The 21,343-nt window shown below is 42.2% G+C and overlaps 2 protein-coding genes and 1 long non-coding RNA gene across 4 annotated transcripts in view; 2 read left to right on the forward strand and 1 right to left on the reverse strand.

The window, feature by feature from the left end:
* The first annotated feature begins 5,710 nt into the window (after positions 1-5,710).
* Positions 5,711-8,225, forward strand: LOC135333581 (uncharacterized). The gene is made up of 2 exons (XM_064528564.1): positions 5,711-6,310; positions 6,500-8,225. The coding sequence occupies exon 2, from the start codon at positions 6,982-6,984 to the stop codon at positions 7,690-7,692; it is 711 nt and encodes a 236-aa protein (XP_064384634.1). The 5' UTR covers positions 5,711-6,310; positions 6,500-6,981; the 3' UTR covers positions 7,693-8,225.
* Positions 8,226-14,262: 6,037 nt separating this feature from the next.
* LOC135333589 (uncharacterized) overlaps positions 14,263-21,343 on the reverse strand; it is a 51,969-nt gene continuing 44,888 nt past the window's right edge. Inside the window, exons 4-6 of one of the 2 annotated variants that reach the window (XM_064528577.1) lie at positions 15,436-15,543; positions 14,909-14,968; positions 14,263-14,628 (exon numbers count right to left, since the gene is read on the reverse strand). In XM_064528577.1, coding sequence (XP_064384647.1) covers positions 14,423-14,628; positions 14,909-14,968; positions 15,436-15,543 — 374 coding nt within the window. In that variant the 3' untranslated portion in view covers positions 14,263-14,422. The remainder of the gene's footprint in view (positions 14,629-14,908; positions 14,969-15,435; positions 15,544-21,343) is intronic. The other variant, XM_064528579.1, reaches the window with a different exon arrangement.
* On the forward strand, positions 18,133-19,095 carry LOC135333593 (uncharacterized). Its single transcript, XR_010393991.1, has 2 exons — positions 18,133-18,821; positions 18,984-19,095. It is a non-coding gene; the product is annotated as an uncharacterized LOC135333593 (long non-coding RNA).

Consider the following 21,343-nt stretch of genomic DNA (forward strand, 5'->3'; position numbering starts at 1 on the left):
TATAATTATTTATGACAAACTGACAAACTGCATGTAGAACAAAATTGTAAACTGTATACATAATGTGTACTCAAACAGATGACCACTCAATGTATAGTCAATGTACAGCACTCAAGCAAACATGCAGTATATACCCACCATCGAGAATCAGCAGCTCCAGTTGGAGACCAGCAGAGCACTGACCTCCAGATAATCCACCAAACACACCACCACCTAATTCTGCTGTTGCGTTTACATCAGAATAACCTGAGAACAAGAGAAAATTGATTTCTACAATTGTCTGTGTTCACGACAAGCGTTAGTTTGAGGAAATCCTACTATCCTTCAAGTTTGTACAATGAATACTAACCTGCATGGGATGGCCCGCAGCGCTACGGGTTATAGCAGTCAGTCTGTCCGTAGTTCTGTGTATTCTGAGTCTGCTCATGCACCTGGCTGCCATAGCGCTGTGTTTGTATACCATGGGTAGCCTCAACACAACAAGTTAAATTTGGCACATTTTCTCGACAAAGCTTCGTTGTCGAATAAAACTAAAAATTTTTTGCGGATTATATTTTTGAGGATAAAGATTCAAATGATCACACCCCTGCAGTAGAGAGGTCTTTCAACCGGCAGTAAGCCAATTTTCGAGGTTCAAGGCCAATCCTTGAAAATCTCGAAAATAACCAGCTATATGGTATTTAGTTCTACGCATGCGCACTGTGTATACCGTATTACTAGAATGTTTGGCGAGTATCAAACATTTGCGCTTTGCGATGGTCGATCAATTCGCAACAATAAAATCCGCAAAACCTAAATTATTACTAGTAAATACACACGATCCTTGCCAGAACGCAATAGTTAGATCGCAAAGGGTCAAATTTTCTGCTGATTTGGCTCATTCGCAAAGGTTTTTCACCCACAAAATATTCTAGTAATACGGTACCTCTGCCAGCTAGCCGTCTCTCCCTTCCATGTGGACTGCAAAGTGAGCTTTGAGCTGTTATGTGGAGGCTGATCGGGTGCTATCGTCTCCGCAAAATGGTTAACCAGAAACCACACCCACTAATTAACGCGTAGGAGGGCATGTTAATGTGAGGGACTGGCAACAAATATGAAATCTCAAATGAAATCAGACACTTATATATAGTGGAATCGAACAAGTTGGTGCAGGAGGTTTTGTCCGCTATTCGAAGGTGTCCTTTATTAGGAGGTTACCATAAGGTTACGTTGTTTAATGAGACAATAATGACTTCAAATACACAAATAATTTATGACGAACTGAATACATGTAGCCAAACAGATTATCTACCACAAATTGACATTATTGTAACAGTTGAAAATGCAAGTGGACTGTCGTCACATGACAGTGAGTGAGACTGAAATGGTGAACTATACAGCAGACTGAATCTGAACTGTGAATAATGCACACATGACAAGTAGCTAATAATTTTAACACCTAGCTATTAAATAGTTACCAGGGGCGGATTCAGGAGGGGAGGGGGCTTTGGAGCTGTATAGCCCCCCCCTTTAACGAGACGGACTGCAGCTTGTTTATGGACTTTACTGAAGTGGGTTTGGCTTAGAGCAGCAATCGTGTCATGTGCTATGCCGCAGCAGACTGTTGAAGCTGAAGCTCGAAGAGTAAGCTGACTGCAACTCTGAATCACAAGTAAAGGCATTGACGTCTTTCCTGTCCTTTAGCCATCCATATTATTACAACCAATATTATTGAAATCTGGAAATCTCGTACACCAGAAACACCTGTTGCCAACCCCTCGTGTAAATGGCAGTAACTGCTATTTAACTGCTCTTCTTCTCTTCTATTCATCAACAAGACAGTGATAGAGCTTGCTAGCCAGAGGTAAGCTATAGCCAGAGCTATTAAAAGCTAGTGATGTGGAAACTTAAATTTCAATAGTACAGGAGGCAAGGGCCAGCTCTGCCTCACTTGTGCGGCTATGCACATTATTTTAGGCTAGGTATAGAGGCTATAGGTAGAGGCATGAAAAAGTGCAGCCAGTATTGCGTGAGGGTAGAAAGGTGGCTTGTCTGTCCAATTATGAAGTCTCATAATAGTGGAGCATTGAGCATAATGCCAGCCTAATAGGCAATTTTATAATGAAGCACTAAGCCTGAATAGCATGAGCAATGTTAACAGAAAAATGTCTTGTGTTTGAAGAATTTTTTAATGAACACCAATCATTGCCTCGGTTCACGCATAGTGTGTTTGTGTGTCTGTCTTCCTGTGTAGAGTGTTACAGCTGCTCACGGATCAATGAAGTGCAAGTAAGAGTTTCTATAGTCACTTTTTCTTGTGGATTTGCAAATAATGTTTTGTTCTCAAGTTATAGCTAGGTTTGCTTACTTGAAATGCCATTGTAGCCTTTTTAGAACAGTGTGTAGCATAATTTGTCCATGGAGTGTTGCTGCTCTATACTTATAGTAGTTAGCTCTGCACTATAATGCTAGCTATTGGTAGCTGCAAAGCTTGATCATATACCTGCCAACTATCCCAGTTTTACCGGGAATATCCCTCAAAATGGTCTTTCTTCCCGGTATCCCGGTTAAGGGCTCTAATTTCGCACTAAAGACAATCATTTGATTTCTAAATACTGCACATGTTAGTGGCAGATCCAGGGGTGATCCCCCTTTCAGTCTAGCTTTATTTGTACAGCTACCAGCTATAGCTAATAGCCTATTTATCAGTTTTTGCAGTTATTGTACGTAATTCAATGATTGTTTTTTGGTGTACGTATACGTATCAACTGTCAAGAGTCAATGGTTATAGCCTTTAACTAGTTGAGTTGACTGCATGTTCGTAGCAGCTACATGTAAGCTCTATGCAAGTCTATTATTGGCTGGGAATGGGATTTTCCCTATTGTGTTACTGCACAACGTGTGACTGGAATGGGCGTAACCCCCAAAAATGTGCACGCTCGTTGGTTTGGAACCCCTTTTTCTTGGATTTGTTACTCCATGTAAATTAACATTCCAATTATAGCTGAAATAATATAGGAAAGTCCAATGAGCCAGAAGCAGAGGGAACGCTAGGGTTAAAAAGTCATTAAAACGTTATTTTTCAGGGGGGGGTCAAATTTTATTTTCGCCAATTTTGCTCAAAAGCAGAGATACAATCAAAAGTCTTGCTCTTGTACTAGCCTCGATATCATGAGCGGCTTGTTCTCGAGGTCACCACACAGCTGGCTTTGATACTTGTATCTCTGCTTCTGAGCAAAATTGGAGAAAAAAAATTGACCCCCCCCTGAAAAAGAACGTTTTAAACTGACAGACACTAAAAACTAGGCTTGAAGTAGTCTGCAAGAGAAGTTTTGGATAAATCCAATTAGTGACCTTAATTAGCTAAGGTCAAGTGGTTCCAGCCTCCTCTGCATCTGATGTACAGTATGCCTACATTCGATACTCTCTTCTCTATCATATACTCTTGCCTATACCATAGATAGAGCAAAGAGGGATTGGCAACAAAATCGACTTCGAATAACCATCCGTGTTGCCCCGGCGTTACTCGAGGCTGCCTACTTCAACATAGGAAGACAGCCTTGAGTAAAGCACAGGCTGGGAATGGTTGAAGAGACAACTGATTGTCTTACTGTCAGTATAACAATCCTGCTGCTGATTTTAGACTTCATTTCCATGCTTGAGGCTATATGTGATCCAGGACACTACTTAGTTAGGCAATCTTAGCTATATTATAGGTGCTATTGGTACATAACTATAAAAAAACGGTGAAAAGAGGTGAAAAAAGCGCTATGTACCGCTAGCTCTTTCTCAACAATCTAGAAAATTTTTTGGGAATTTCCACATAATACACATCATCAAGAAGCATGGAAATGAAGTTTCCGGGGGTCTTAGAAAGCTCTGTGTAAAGCCTCAAACATAAAAAAGTGTTTCGCGGCGTTACGGTGGGGGACAACACGCATCGTTTCAGAATTAAGCCACACCCCTTGCACAAAAGTCTACGTTTTAACTTCCGTTGCCAATCCCTCTCTTCTTTATCTATGCCTATATACTTATAAGGCGACACTTTTATTAAGAAGGTTGCTTCTTTTGGAAGTTTAAAAATTTTGTTGAAGTCCTGGTGTCGCATATTTAGAGGGTTGCATCTAATTTGAGGTACAGTGTACATGTAGGTCTATACTTACTATACATATATATATAGCCTAGATTTCAGGCCGCTTAAAATACGTATTTTACAGTGGCTTAGAATTGAGGCGACATTGAGTTGTATTGTACTGCAGTTTCTTACATAATTTCTTATTGTCCAGAATTTATAGTAGTAAACCCCGAGGCCAAGAATTGTTTTTACGTTGCCATAAAGTGGGTCGCGCTGAGTCATCGAAATACCTCCCTCAGTCCATGCTACAAGAAGAACGGACTGGAGAGGAAGAGAGCATACGATGAACGCATAAGAGAAGTGGAGCATGGATCTTTCTCCCCCCTTGTCTTTTAAACATCAGGAGGAATGGGCCCAATAGCAAATGAATAGCCTCAATGACAGCGCAGAAACAGAACAAGACGTACAGTAAGATCATCCATTGGATCAGATGTAAACTGAGTTATTCATTACTACGCTCAGCAACAATGTGCCTAAGAGGATTAAGTTACAGCATTCACCATCCAATAGACACAATGGACCTGGCATGCCAAGAGGGCCGAGTGCCACTGAACTGAAGCTGAACTAGCACACTTCTCAATAATATGTTTCTTATTTACATGTATACATGCATTGATAGCTAGTTGCTTTACATAATCAAAAAGTTTCTGGAGATTATGTGGCACATGCGCAAACAGTCGATACCAGGCCCTCTCTTCGAGGAAGAGCAGCCTGGGATCGAGGCTAGGCTACAGGGCTGTAGCCACCAGTCAGGTTAGTCAGGTTTCAACCTGACCACTTTTTCGAGGTGAATAGGCAATGGTCGTCACTACAGTAAACACATAATGGACAAATAATGCAGTGAACTTCTTCCTGCGCTAGAACCATAGATTGAGGAGTTAGAGGGATAGGAAACGGAGTGGTGCATGTGATGATTTTACATTGAATCTGCAGTGGAGCCTCGAAAAATATCCGCATTACGAGGCTATTAAGCACATTTTTGCCGGGTAACTCCCAAAGCTGTGTTTCCTCGAGACATCATCTCTTTCAGCAATTTATAACACGCCTAGTCCATGAGTCACGTGTAGTACTTGCTAATGTCTGACCACACCCAGTAAAAAGAGACTTTCCAATAAAGTTATATGTTCCCAAGGCTGTTTTAGAGCTATTGGAACATATAACGTGTAAGCGTGCTGGTTATGACTACTACAATAGGTATAGACCTTGAATTATAAGTGAGTTGCACGGACTAAGCACAGTTACTTGTATGCACTGAGTGTAGAAATAGATATTGTTGTGATGGCCTCGATTAAATCGCAGCGTAGCGCGGATGTTACTCGAGATACCAACCGTTTCCTATCCCTCTAACTCTTCAATCTATGGTTTAACTAATTTCTTATGAGATTGACTTGTCGCCTGAGTGTGTATCCGATCCGAGCCTCAAGTTAATGGATAAATCTACAGAGCTGATGTTTTACTTAGCTGTCAGTCTCTGTCTACAGTATTGTAAGTATTGTAAGGAAGTTTGGACTAATGAACTTACCTTAAGCCACACCATATGTTTCACGGATTTTCCGGGTCATATTTTTGCAGAATTCCCCAAAAAATAAACCGATTAGTGGTCAGGTCAGAGGTCAGAATAGCCATGTGATCTAGCAAAATGTTGTAATGTTTTGCTAAAGTGACTTTTTGTGGCGTATTGTGACTCTGTTTGTGGTTTTATAATGATATTCATCAATTTTTTTTATTTTTTTTGCCTGCCACCCTGGTCTGTTTTTGGAGATTATAAATGTGAAACATAAGATCAATTTGTGGCCTTATATTAGTATGATTGACTATGATGTAATGTATATGTTGTTAGTAATACTGTTTACTGACTTATGTCATGTGATTTGCCATGTGTGGATATAAGTTGTTACTGTCACCAGAGATTGAAGAGAAGGGGATATGAAACTAGATCACGTGAGCTTATGTGCTCAATGTAAATCAGAGTAAAAAGTTTAGGCACTCCGCGTTGCTATAAAAATGGCGGTTTAATTTGTAAATAAAACAAAACAGGCCCATGGGAAGCTGGATGACTCACTTGAAGAATTATGATCATATAATTGACTAGCCACAGATTGTTTTAAAATATTTTTTGTGGCAATAAAATCCAGAACGCCAGATTCCCTGGTTTATTGGCTATACTAGCCTTTGTGGGACTGTAGCAGAAAGCAAGTTGGTTTTCATAAGATGGTTCAGTGATGAGTTTTAATGTTAGCTATGTATTCTATGTACTTGTGCCTGTCTCAAAGGCTAGATCGCTGTAGCAGCAAGTCCAGAGATACAGTCCCATGCAAAAAGTATTTTACATGATTTTACATAGAACTTGCAGTAAAGACAATGTGCCACGCCCATTTTGGGCAGCACGGATTGTATGTACACGTCATCAAGTTTCATATCCCTCTCTCTTCAATCTCTGCTGTCACACTGAAGTGCTTTACAGTGGAGGTCCTGCCGAGACATCCATTCTCATCGGGACCTACAGAAGTGAAAAGCAATCGATTTTGCTTCTAAACAGAAGAATTAAGACTATCTCCTTTTAGAGGACTAGCACTGAACTGAAGAAACCTCCACGCGAAAACGTGTGCAGTACACTTGGAACGCATCATGGATTCTCCGACGATGGAAGAAATAGAAGAAATAGTGGTGGACACTGAGCTACCTTCAGGATTCTCTCTGACCAGACCTGTGCCCCTGAGCTCTCGGAAGCTGACTGTTCCTGTGATCAAGGCCATTGCCGTTGCAATGGGACTGCCTGACACTGGATCAAAGGAGGAGACACTCCTAATGATAGAGGGGAAGCTGGTAGAAGAGGAACGTGGTATACTCCTGACGTTCAGTTGGCAATGGAGGCCCCTGAAGAGATTGTGCTGCAGCTGCTGGATGCCGAAGGTGCCTTCCTCCGGATCGGACTGCAGAGAGCTGAGGACAGACTAGGAGAGGACAGACTGGGAGAGGACAGACTAGGAGACACAGATGAAGGTGAAACTGACCGAGAAGAAGGTCACGAGGAAGGAGCTGATCCCACACTGGAGCAGATGCAAGACGAGAACCGGCTCCTCACAGAGGAGGTAAGCTCCATGAGAATAAAGTTACAGAGCGTTAATGTACGAATGAAAGATTTGTGGAAAGCTAATTGTTCGCTAGCTAGAGAATTTGAAGAGGTGGTACAATGTAAAGATGATGAAATAGCCGAGCTAAAACGTCAGTTAGCAAGTACGAGCATTGTAGTACCTACGTTGAGGGCAATGGCCCCTGAATTTATGCATGGTACAATTACTGTGTCTGATGATGTTACTATCGGGGGCATTACCCCAGTAGAACGGACAGTGGGTGGTGCTAGACGTGGTAGAGCACCGCCAGTAGACCCCTATTCCGGGGAAGATGAGTGTATCCGGCTAGACGACTGGCTGTCTGCCCTGACCCGAACGTCAACCTGGAATCGATGGACCGAGGAGGACCAGTTAATCCAACTAGCTGGACACCTGAGGGGGCGTGCCCTTCAGGAGTGGGACTTGATCCCTAGTGAGGACAAGCAGACCTACACACTGCTATAGGCTCCCTCAGAGAACTTTTAGATTCTGGGGGGCGAATGCTAGCTGTCCAGGACTTCCGTCATGCCTCACAAAAAGACGAAGAAACGGTAGCCGATTTCATACGTAGGCTAGAAAGGCACTTTAGAGTGGCCTATGGTAGAGATGGTTTATGGCAGAGATGGTTTGGGTAGCGAAACCAGGATAGTCAGCTTCAGGAGGGACTAAGACTCGAGCTGATGAGAGCCCCGTCTGTATCCGGTGCGGAAACCTACCCAACCTTATGTCTAGCTGCTAAAAACGAGGAACGTCGTATTGCAGAGAATAAAAAACGACAGCTATACCGAAAGTCTAGTGGCAATCAGCCACGGAATCCCAATAGCCTCCCTAACCAGCCTCGGAATCCCGATGGCCCAAGCCAGATGAATAGGAGAAGCAGACCAAATCCCCAGAACTAAACTAACATGCTATAATTGTAGTGAGACTGGTCACTTTGCAAACGAATGCAAGAAACCTAGAACAGAGAGTAAAGGCAGAACTATACCTAAGTCGTCTTACAAGAGTGCCAAGCAAGTTACATCTGATGACCTGCCCAGTAAAGACCCGCTAGATTACCTCCTGTCTAGTAGTGAGGACGACGACATAAGTGACGTCAAGAAAGTAGAACTCAAAGATGGAGGAAGTGATCCCAAGTGTGTCACAGTGTTGTTGCAAGGAGTACCTGCCACAGGCCTCATAGATAGCGGGGCAGACATTACCATAATGGGTGGTGAACTGTTTAAAACAGTAGCTGTAGCAGCTAAACTCAAGAAGAAGGATCTGCAGAAGGCGGACAAGACACCGAAGACGTACGACCAGAAAGTATTCTCCCTGGATGCATGGACGCCTGGTGTTGTTGATCGAGTTTGATGGCAAGAGCCTCACTACCCCAGTATACCTAAAAATGGACTCTCCCGACGGCTTACTACTATCAGAAGGCGTGTGCCGGCAGTTAGGCATTATTATGTATCACAATGAAGTTCGCCCAGTCAAGACCAACAGTGGAAAGACGACGCTCCGAGACGAGAGCCTGAGCACAGTACCGCTGGTGCAAGTGAACCTATTACCTCACCAGAGCATAGTAGCTCAGATCCATTGTGATGCAAAAGAAGTGGCCTGTCTTATTGATCAACCAGAACGTTTTTTACTCGAGACTGGAGTACAGGTCGAAGCCACCTTGATTGAGCCGGACAGTAGAGGCATTGCTAACGTGATTCTATCTAACCCCAATGGATACTCTTGTCACTTGAGCACCGGAGATGTTGTAGGACTCTCACACCAAGTAACTGAAATAGTACCTGCAGAACCTGCTAATATCCTAGCTGTGATGTCTGACACAGAACGTTGTGAATTACTAAGAGAAGCTGTCGGTAAACCTCAAAAACTAAGTTGGGAGCAAACTGAGACGTTACATGATTGTCTGGAAGAGTTCCATACTGCATTTAGCCTCGACGACAACGAGCGAGGAGAAACCGATCTCGTCAAAATGGATTTGGACTGGAGACAGAAGGATGCCACTAGCTGTCAGACAAGAAGTATCTAGGCAGATGCAAGAAGAGGGCATTATCCAGCCATCCCACAGCCCGTGGGCTAGCCCGATGGACGGTTCCCATCGTTTCTGTGTAGACTACCGGCAACTAAACGCAGTGACGAAACTGGACACTTATCCTTTACCAAGAGTTGACGATCTATTGGATCAACTTGGAGCACTCTAGATTTGGCCAGCGGTTATTGGCAGATCCGGGTAGCACCAGGAGCAAGGGAGAAGACGGCATTTGTAGTACCATGGTCTGTTTGAATTTCGAGTCATGCCGTTTGATGCACCAGCGGTCTTTCAACGTTTGATGCAAAGAGTTTTAATGGGTCTGAATCCAGAAGAATGACAAGCATTTGTGTCGGTCTATATTGATGATATTCTCATCTATTCTTGAATCTTGGAGGAACACCTTAGCCACCTGCGCCTTGTGCTTGAGAGGATCAGAACGCTGGACTGAAGTTGAAGATATCCAAATGTGCTTTTGTCAGACAAGAAGTTGAGTATCTAGGCCACATTCTCACTCCTGATGGGTTGAAGACAAACCCCAAACTGGCCCAGTCCGTGGAAGACTTCCCCATTCCCAAGAACGTCAAGGAAGTTCGACAATTTCTTGGCCTGTGCTCGTACTACAGACGGTTCATCCACCAGTTTGCTTCGATCTCTCAACCTGCTGACTAGAAAGAATGTGACCTTTGCTTGGACTGAAGATACTCTTAAACAGTGCCTGATCAGTACTCTGGTTTTGGCTTACCCGTCGTTAGACCAAGCATTTGTACATTCTGGGACTTAGAGCTGTTTTGTCACAACTTCAACATGACGGACTCTATCATCCAGTCGCCTATGCTAGCCGATCACTGACTGCTGCAGAACGGAACTACGGTGTTACTGAGTTGGAGACTCTTGCTGTGGTCTGGGCTATGAGCCACTACCGCAGTTATTTGTATGGTTAAGATGTAACTGTGTATACAGATCACTCTGCCGTTAAAGCGATTCTCAATGCACCCAGCCCTTTTGGAAAGCACGCTCGCTGGTGGACCAAGGCTGGAGTTCGGAATCTCAAGATATTGCACAAGCCAGGAAAGAATAATGGTAATGCAGATGCTCTCTCACGTAGCCCTTGCAATCCTGCCCCGAAAGAAGGAATGGGAGAAGCTGAACTGCAAGTAGCAGCAATCTCGATTACGATCTCTCTTCTCTCTTGTCACAAGATCACTTGTCTACAGAAGAATGTATATCTTTCAGAGAAGAGCAACTCAAGGATACTTTTGAACTCGATCCACTATCTAGAAGATGGAACACTGCCAGATGACGACAAGATAGCATGAAAGCTCATTCTACAAAGTTCCCTACTCCGATCTCGGGAGGCATGTTACATTTCATAGACTCTAAGAAGAAGCACCGAGTGAGGGTTGCCGTACCCAACCACCTGACTGGACATTGGATTTGTGTCATAGAGGATTAAATGGAGGACATTTCTCTGCCAATCGTACTTACAAAACTCTGGCCGTACAATGGTGGTGGGAAGGAATGTATAGTGCTACCGAAAGATTTGTGAAGAGCTGTCCGGAATATGCAATCGTTTCGGGCACTGGTTGCCGCCAACCTCCTCCACTTCACCCGATCCCAGTTCATCGCCCATTTCAAATCGTAGGGGTTGACGTAATGGACCTACCGGTGACCACCAATGGAAACAAACACGTTGTGGTGTTTCAAGATTATCGGCCCATGGTATATGCTATACCTGACCAGAAGGCCCACAGAATCGCCCGCATTTTGGTTGATGAAGTCATACCATTCTATAGAATTCCCGAGTGCCTACTATCTGACCGTGGTACAAATCTCTTATCTCACTTAATGCGAGATCTCTGCCAAATGCTGGGAATCAAGAAATTGAATACTACAGCGTATCACCCCGAATGCGATGGCATGGTGGAAAGATTCAATCAAACCTTGAAATCCATGTTACGCAAACATGCAGCTCGATTTGGCAAGCAATGGGATCGTTTCCTGTCGGGTGTACTCTACGCTTACAGGAATACACCCCACGAAAGTACTGGAGAGAAGCCTTCCTACTTACTATTTGGAACCGATCTGCGTTCGCCCACAGAAGCTGCTTATCTCCCACCGTCAGAATTGGACTGGACAGTTCCGGAAGATTATCGTGTGGAAGTCACTACAATGTTATCCTCAGCTCGTTCGTTGGCGGTAGAGAATATTCAGAAGGCCCAAAAGGTGTACAAGCACTATTACGACCGGAAAGCCCGACAAAAACCATTCAAAGAAGTACTCATTCGCTTTCCCAGTGAAGAACAGGGGAAACTAAAGAAACTCTCTAGACCTTGGCACGGGAATTATTGCGAGAGAAGACCCAGACATCTCTGCAGTTAAAGTCTACTTCCCGGAAGAGAACGCGATCCAAGTTCACCAGATGAGAGTTTGTTTCTGCCCTCCTAGATTCCCACTAGGGTATTATTGGTATGGAGCTAATCGCCATGGAGCTAATCGCCATAACCCCACTCATTAATCGACTCGAAGATGCAGGAATCAAGCAAGCCTGGTATGCCGATGATGCTACGGCTGGCGGGTCACTTCAAGATCTCAGAGAATGATGGGACCGCTGGGCCCATGCAAACTACGGATACTACCCTAATGCGAAAAAGACCTGGCTTATCGTGAAAGAAGATCACCTAGAAGAGGCCAAAGCAAAATTTAATCGTTCAAGAGTGTCAATCACAGCAGACGGTAAAAGACATCTTGGAGCAGCTGTTAGCACCCCTCATTTTATATCCGGATATGTCCAACGCAAAGTGACCGAATGAGTCAACGAAGTCGATCGCTTATCATCTATTGCTGTCACTCAGCCACATGCAGCATATGCTGCATTCACACACGGGCTGAAACACAAATGGACTTACCTAATTCGAACCATCGATCCGAATATCGCTGATCTACTGCAACCTCTTGAGGATGCGATAAGGCACAAATTAATACCATCCTTGATGGGTCAGAGTGCACTAAATTGCAAAACCAGAGAATTGATGGCACTACCAATACGACATGGAGGCCTTGGAATTATCAACCCCACAAGAAATAACTCCTATCACCACAAGTCGTCACAAAGTATCACAGCTCCTCTCGTCTCTCTAATCCTGGTCCAATCTCACACATACCATCAGGAGGCCAATTTAAAGCAGAACAACTCAATGCCAAGAAAAAAGCAGTAAAAATGCGCAAACAATCAGACTCACAAGCAGCGGCAGAGCTGGAAAGCAAGCTATCAAACAACATGAAGAGGGCAATGCGAACATCAAGTTGGCTCACCACACTACCCATTGATGAACATGGATTGTGACCAATTCACAGTTGAGCACTCGCTATAATATGCAGTTGTGGAAGATTCCCTTCAATCCGCCACAACGAACTGAGGGACATTACAGCGGGTTTCCTCACTGAGGTTTGCCACAACATTGGAACTGAACCACCACTCCAACTACTCTCAGGAGAACAACTCAGACTTAGAACGGCAAACAGAGAGGAAGGAGCCCGCCTAGATATTGCAGCAGATAACTTCTGCAGTCGTAACTATTAAAGATATCTACTACACTGGGTCTCCACGTCTGGAAAAGGATGAGACTATTTTTAAAGAGCTTTTTTGTGCATTGACTGAGACTCTTTGTTCCAAAGTTTGGAATGGGAAAATCCAGTAAGTTATAATAATTATAAGTGCTGCATGCATGTAGAAACTTGCAAGCATGGATTGATAATTAATGGGGAAGAGATCGGAACAGCGCATTTTTGACATAAGGGTGTTCAACCCTTTCGCGCTGAGTCATCGAAATACCTCACTCAGTCAATGCTACAAGAAGAGAACGGACTGTAGAAGAAGAGAGCATATAAGTGGTCTTTCTCCCCCCTTGTCTTTTCAACATCAGGAGGAATGGGCCTAATAGCAAATGAATAGCCTCAATGACAGCGCAGAAACAGAACAAGACGTACAGTAAGATCATCCATTGGATCAGATGTAAACTGAGTTATTCATTACTACGCTCAGCAACAATGTGCCTAAGAGGATCAAGATACAGCATTCACCATCCAATAGCATCTATCGACACAATGGACCTGGCATACCAAGAGCCACTGCATGAACTGAAGCTGAACTAGCACACTTCTCTTTCTTATTTACATGTATACATGCATTGATAGCTAGTTGCTTTACGTAATTAAAAAGTTTCTGGGGATTATGTGGCGCATGCGCAAAAAGTCGATACCAGGCCCTCTCTTCGAGGAAGAGCGGCCTGAGATCGAGGCTAGGCTGACACAGTGCCGTAGCCACTAGTCAGTCAGGTTTCAACCTGACCACTTTTTCGAGGTGAATAGGCAATGGTCGTCACTACAGTAAATTCCTGCAGTGCAAAACAAGCACGCTAGAACTGAAGAATACAGCAGTACTATAAGTGATCAATACTATAAGTGCATGCTATCATTGCTATGGCTGTCAATGTTGAGCTCTTCCAAGTCTTCCAGACCAAGCTCACCATCCAGCTAATAATTTGTTGTTCCCCAAGCGGTCATTCAAACCATGCAGTTCTGTGCTCTTGCCAATAAATTGTTTTAAGACTTGGTTGTTGCTCCAATATATGACCTGCGCATACCTGAATGGACCTGCTGCATCTTGGATGTCTTCTTTGAGGGTAAATGCAATAGCTTTTTAATTCTCCTAGCTGTCTCTCCAATGCTTATGGGGCGGACTCCTGGGCATTTGTCCAGAGCTATTAGTCTGCAGGTAGCCTCGATTCCAGGCCGATTAAAATATCGGCCTTGAATCGAGGCTAGTCTGCAGGCAAAATCCACGCCAATTAATTTTTAATCGGCGTGGATTTACCAGGCCGAGTTTTCTCTTTTATAACGGTAGGTGCCCATGGGTTGCAAGTACTACATGTAAATGTTCGCTGTCACACATAAATACATATAATTATGCAGGAAAACAACAAGTATATACATTATATACAGTTAAACAACATACAGAACATAAGTTTTTACGTCGGAAGGATAAGGTTCCCAGTTTCTCTTAGAGTCAATGATGAATTGTCCAGGTTAAGTAAGTATTGAGGATGCATAAAAGATGTGCTTAAAAATGAATCAATAAATACACACAACACTATTACACACTCGTGAACATCAGTACAGAAACTTTGACAGTAGGACACACAATATAACAGAAATAACAGTGGTCAAATATGTGCAGCATCCCATCCGACTGGCACCATCCAATCCACCAATGCTGTCAAGGATATTAATGTTAACGTCTCCAGGACCTCCATTAGTAGTAGGGTCAGTATTTCCGTTGTCTACATTGTCTACATTGTCTGGGCCGGTGCTGGTATCTGCGAGAAGGAAACGGAAAAGAAAATGTTGAGTACACTGAGATCACATAAAAGTCACACTAACACACCAACCGAGTAAAATAGCAGCACACTGGAACCAAGCAACTACCAAAACTCGTCAAAGCCAACAATATACTATAGATTCAATACGAAATTAACTATCCTCCGAGTGTCAAGTTGGAACCCCTTGGATATAGAAGCGCTCAAAGAGAAAAGCGATGCACTAGCTGCCATGCATGCAGCACACACTAGCAACTAGGTAAGCAAACCACACCCATACCATCAGGAACCTCCATGGTTGAGGCTTCATTGTCTACATTAGGTGGATCTGTTGTGGGGTCTGTGTGTATACAAGTCACTGTGAATTAGCTCAGTAATTTATTTTTAGTTGCGTGGTTTTAATTTTGTATTGAATGAGCACTGTGAACCACACAACTAATTAAAGATTGCACTCTTCATTCCACACTTTATCCAAAGCACATATAATTATATATAGCTCTCTACCGGTTATAAGGTTGCACACACTGCCACTATACCGGTGAAAGAAACACCAAGAAACCTTGGTATCATGCAAACAAACATGGTTGCTGTACAACAACATTGTAAACGTACATAATTACCCAAACATACAGTCAAGCATGGCTGTCTAATAGTTACTAGTTACATGTACATAAATATTACTTCGACAAACTAACATAAAATTTACACAAAATTGTAGACGTACGTAATGTGTACCCAAACAGGTGACCACTCAACACACTCAATGTACAGTCAAACGTACAGCACTCAAGCAAAAGCAGTACTCACCATCGAGAATCTGCAGCTCCAGTATAAGACCAGCGGAGCACTGACCTCCAGATGTTTCATCAAATAAACCACCACCTACTTCTTGTGTTGCGTTTAAAACAGAATAACCTGAGGAAAGATTACACGAATAGTTGACAAGAGAATTGATAGCTACAATCTGAATATTGTCTGTGTACAAGACACGCGTTAGCTTGAGGAAAACATACATCTTGCAAGTTAGCACACAGTGACTATTGCAAGTTACACAATACCAACACAGCTGTGGACGGTGCAACAAGCATTGTAAAGCACCAAGGTCACATGACAAGGACAAAGACACACTGCCTGGCTACATTCAACTCGCAAAAGTGGTGTTCCCGATAGACATGCCACAACAAGTACCTACAAAACCATACTAGTAACCACATTCTTCCTTTGAAATTCCTGATTCAAAGGATGGAGACAGCTTTGTCTTCATAGAAAGGTCAAAGCACTATAGTGAATAGCTGCAGGTGTAGGTTCCAGTAGCCTCGTTCCCAGGCCTTATTTTTTCTTACTGTTGTCATTGTTCAATCATAATACCATAATAGAAGGCAGCAAAGATAGAAATGGGCGTACAGTTAAGAAAAAGTAAGGCCTGGTTTGGGAAATCGCGTGATCCACAAGGATTTTCATAAACGTGGGCGATTTGTATCCCACAATCGTGACGTAAGGTATTCTCCCACGCATTCAGAGTTAATAAGACTATACTGAGACATGTACGTACACTGCCAAGGTGGTTCCACTAAGCTACTGCAAGTCAGGGAACCAGCGTGGCCAGCTAAGCTATTAGTTTAGATCTAGCATTTAGAAAGACGGAATCTAAACACACGATCTAGATAGTAGATCTAGCTAGCTTGTATAAACAGCTTGCAAACTTCCAGTTCCAAGTCCACGTCCAGCTTGCTGCAGCCAAAGTTTTATTATAGGCAGTCCAACACCTCTAGCGCTACATGCCCACGCTCATTTTCACCCTTCTACCACCCTTCTACCCTCACGCGACTTCCCGATACAGGGTCTCCTTTTTCGTAACTCTACCTCTATTTTTTTCTTTATTCCTCCAATTAATACCATATTTTATCTTATTGAATGACTAATGCAGTATTTTATTTTATTGAACGATTGTGATAAAGAACAGAAAAAGGAAAGCCTGTGTAGAGTCTAGGGTTCCAGTATTTACTAGAAGAACATAGTAGAGAGTCTACATTGTACATCCGAGTCCATGAATTGGCACAAATCATTATTGAAAACCTGTGCATGCATGTACTTAGCAAATATGTACACATTTGTTGGGTGCCAGAACACAAGCAATGTACCCACTCCAAAGTTATAATTTCACCATATTAGGAGTTTATGTGAATGTGTACACACAGGTGGGTTTATTCGATGATAAAATGAACAAACGACCTAATCAAATACGCCTTCTGAATTTGGTTGGGGTTTCATAACGCGCTGTACATTAGTGCTACAAACCCTTGTAGTAGATAGCAGGAGTGCACTCCTGTAGGTAGTGATCACGGTTAGGCCCTTCAATCTCACTGCCTTAATACCCTATTCATGCAATCCTGCTAATATATACATCGTAGCATGTATCAAACATTAGCTCCTATGGGAGAATAAATAAGATGCATGTGGAAACTCTTGGTACAGGTCTTAAAGTTAATATGTACGGTACGAATGGATCAAAAACTGATAGGGTGCTGAATGATCAGCTCCCTCCCGATTGAATAGTCTGTACAAACCTTTGAACTACCTACTACACTAAAAATTTAGAGCTGAAAGGAAGGTTTAGACCTCCGGAATTAGAACGAAGTAGCTAAATTAATTTTTTACACACAAAACAAATTAAAAATTGTGGGCGTGGCTGCGTTTTAGCTGATTCAGCAATAATTGCTGGTCCCAGTTGGTCCCAGTCCTTAACCTACGAGTACTACAATTAGCTCTATTCGTGCAGGAGTGCATGAATAGAGGTATTCACAGTATAACTATTCACCTTTGTATGTTTGTTGTGATAACAATAATTAACCTGTCTATACATGGATCATGACTAAGTGGATCATGGATCATAATAAGTTACGATGTACGGGTGTTGAGAAGGAGTAAGCTGCAATCAACACTTGCAACAAGCTATATTATAATTATAGTCTCAAGTATTTCTCCTGCAACCAAGACCAAGCATCAATGGAGCTTAATTTACAAAGCAGTAGTCTCTCTATAGAATGCAGTGAGAGTACCAACAGCTGTTCTGCAGAGCTTATAGTTGGACTACAGAACACTACCAAAGTCTACACTAGCACTGTTGCTGCAAGATTACAAGCTACTGTTGTTAGCTCACCCATGCAAATGCAAGCTACCCAGCTGATCACACAGAGAGCTGTTGATTATCGATCTGAGCTTGTCATCGGATTGCAAAACTGTATCAAGTTGGTTCGATGCACTAAAGTCATTCAACAAGAAACTGACTACACTGCAAGTGGAGCCATGCCGCTGGCTAGAAGAGACATTCTGATTTGTCGATAACTACATGTACATGTAACTGTGCAAACAAAATTTTTCTGCTTCGTAGTTTGTTATATCTTTTTTGGTGGTGTATTTTTTCGGTTTGTTTGTTGTGTAAAATTATGTGGCTTCTTCTTGTGGTCACTCTTCTTCTGGATATGCCTGAATAATTTGTTAGCCTCGAATCCAATTGTGTACTCTTACTATTACGTTATGGAGTGCCGTTTGTATCAAAATCCTTTTTTTAAGGACAATGTCCACGAGAAGGCGTTATTCCTCGAGCCACGGATATTTACTAAACATCAGTGTTATAAAAAGCAGTGCAAAACAGTGATATTTAGTAATAAGTACAATACAATACACGTATAAAATTACATTGAAAACCTTGTTTGGGACAGCCAGCACTGGCCGGTTAACGGAATAGCGAGTAGCCGTGCTTCAGGGTGAGTTTTGTGCAGTAAACATGTAGCTAGCTATAGCATTCCGTGCCAAGCCGTTTGGCTGGTATATCGAGGTGGCCGTACTTCAGGGAGCCGGAATAGCGAGAGTCTACTGTAGTGCATTCTGTGTACCAATGCATGGGTGTGCTTGTGTTAGAGTCATCCCGCCACACTTAGAAGGGCGTGACGTTATCATTTTTCTGCCAAGAAGCTAGCTGAGCAGTTATGGAGTATTTATGATTCTCTAGTACCTAGAGGTATTGTAGCCTCGATACCAGGCTGCATGCACTTTTCTCAAGGCCTATGAGGAGGCTAGGAGTATTGTAGCCATGCTTACGTAGGTATATCCACTCAATATTGTTGACAGGATTGTCTTCTTTCAAATCAGAGGCACGTACATAGCACGTACATACCCTTGGCTCTATTGAGGTGAGGGCTTATTCACCTATTTTAATGTTGTTAACGCACTCTTGATTTGTTTTAGTTATAAATAGTTGATGAGATATGGTGGTAGAACTTGTGCGTATCTTTGTTAATATCTTTGTTATGTCAGAACAATTTAATGTTATAAGTTGTAACTTTTTATTACAGAAACTGATGGTGGAGTCAGTGGATCCCGTCGGACATTAATTAAACCCCCTCATCGACAGTTCACTGTTTCTATCACCACACCCTGCATGTTTATCATTAATGTTATAAATTATCTCTGTTATAATTACAAATTTGCCTTCATGAGAACAATTCTGTATGGTGTTGCGTTGCAGCTACTTGTATGTCAAGAAATGATTCAGCACTGATATATATACATGCACACATAGCATAGCAGTTATTTGCAGAGTCCTGAAGGGACAATAATTGTCCCTTCAGGACTCTGCTAAGTGGCTCATCATTAGCCACTTAGCCTCAGTACAACCATATAGTCTATATGGTATACTATAGGTACAACTGCACTAAAATTAATACCGCCTTGAATCGAGGCTACCACTGCACTATCCTGGAAGGGCAGCTAATTCATGAGAGTATTGACTCAATTCGCGAACTTTGACCTCGGCTAACCTTCTGGATTTAATTAACGCCACTATTTTAGTGAATTACTATGGGGTGCCGTTTGTCTAAAATTGACATAAAATTATGTTTTAACTTTTACTTGACACTTACAAACATAAGTATAATTTATGCCACCTATGTATAAGTACGCCACTTATAATACATAAGGGGGTGACTTATATGTATAAGTACATCACCTATATATAAGAGGGGGACTTATGTATAAGTACATCACCTATATAAGAGGGTGACTTATGTATATATCCGACTAGAAAAATATTTGCAATGTGAAAAATTGCTAGGATTGGCCAGGGGAACCACAAAAAAGCGTGGAAACAAGAAATCTGACGAGAGCATAACTCCAATCCGTTACAACGTCAATCACATGTATACTGGTAGTTTTCCCATGTTTTCCCTGCCAATATGCCACGCAATTTTTACTGGTGGAGTGATGACCAATCCCTATATATTTATTATACATCCATTTTGGAATGTGCGGGCACATAATCATGATGATTTGTGATGAATTGATGTTCCTAATACATGCAGTGTTGAGCACAGGTATACACACAGTCCATCCATGCGTAGTAACATGCACGGACCGTCTGGTGACCTGCATGGAAGGATGTGGTGGATCTGGAACACAGTCTATTATTTAATATACTATGTATTGTACATGTTCATGATGTTGTAACGGATTGGAGTTATGCTCTCGTCAGATTTCTTGTTTCCACGCTTTTTTGTGGTTCCCCTGGCCAATCCTAGCAATTTTTCACATTGCAAATGTTTTTCTAGTCGGATTCCCTTTTTTTTCAGTACAGTTTACGTATCATGACATGCATAAGTGGAACGTCAAGAGGCAGTACAGAAGTTCAAGAGAAGACAGGACTAATCAGATATCTTCTCGAATATCTCTGGACTAATAATTATAGTAATGAGTAATAATTATTGCTTGATATGTTGAATTTGTGAATCAGTATTAGCCATTTTAAGAGCATGATATCTAGCCAGTACATATAGCATGCCTGTCAGAGAAAGGGAGCTAGAGCTAAACAGTGTGAAGAAAAGCCGCAACACCTCAGGCTCTGGAAAGCACTGCTGCACTGATTTTAGGCGCACGGTTTATTAGCCACGCCTATCTATTATCAAACTAAAAAAACATTTGCAATGTGAACGTTGCTAGGATTGCCAGGAAAAGAAAAGCGCGAAAAAGCGAAGAAACAAGAAATTCGGCGAGTGCATAACTCCAATCCGTTACAACTTCATTCACATGTACTGTTTAAATTTTTTGTTCGTTTTGTGCTTTTCCTGGCCAATCCTTCAGTAATTTTTATCATATAATTATAGTGAATTTTTTGCAAGCTATATAATGTTTGTGATGTTTTCCCTTACAGTGTTGAGCAAACATGCAAGTGTTGGATGTGTGGGTGGATGATTGCTAATTCAGTTATTCGCGGTTCACATTTTTACCCAACTTGTATTTTGATTCTAAAATCATTATCACAACAGTAGGCCACTCGGCTGTACATGTTCATGGCGTTGTAACGGATTGGAGTTATGCACTCGCCGAATTTCTTGTTTCTTCGCTTTTTCGCGCTTTTCTTTTCCTGGCAATCCTAGCAACGTTCACATTGCAAATGTTTTTTTAGTTTGATTCCCTTTCTTTTTCAGTACAGCAGTATTTTTATACTCTTCAATAATGAAATGTGAAATGCCTAAGAGGAATGTCAAGAAGCAAGAGAAGAGAAGAGAAGAGAAGAGAAGACAGGCCATGCAGACTGGAATATATGAACACATAATTCTTATTACAGTGTTCATTTATCTATGCATGTTAAATACTAGAGTGTATACTTCAAAGTGCAAAAGCATGGAGGCCTATGGTAGATCTAGCCAGTAGCATACCT

This window comes from Halichondria panicea, chromosome 3, assembly GCF_963675165.1.
Source record: "Halichondria panicea chromosome 3, odHalPani1.1, whole genome shotgun sequence".
Classification (NCBI taxonomy): Eukaryota; Metazoa; Porifera; class Demospongiae; order Suberitida; family Halichondriidae; genus Halichondria; species Halichondria panicea.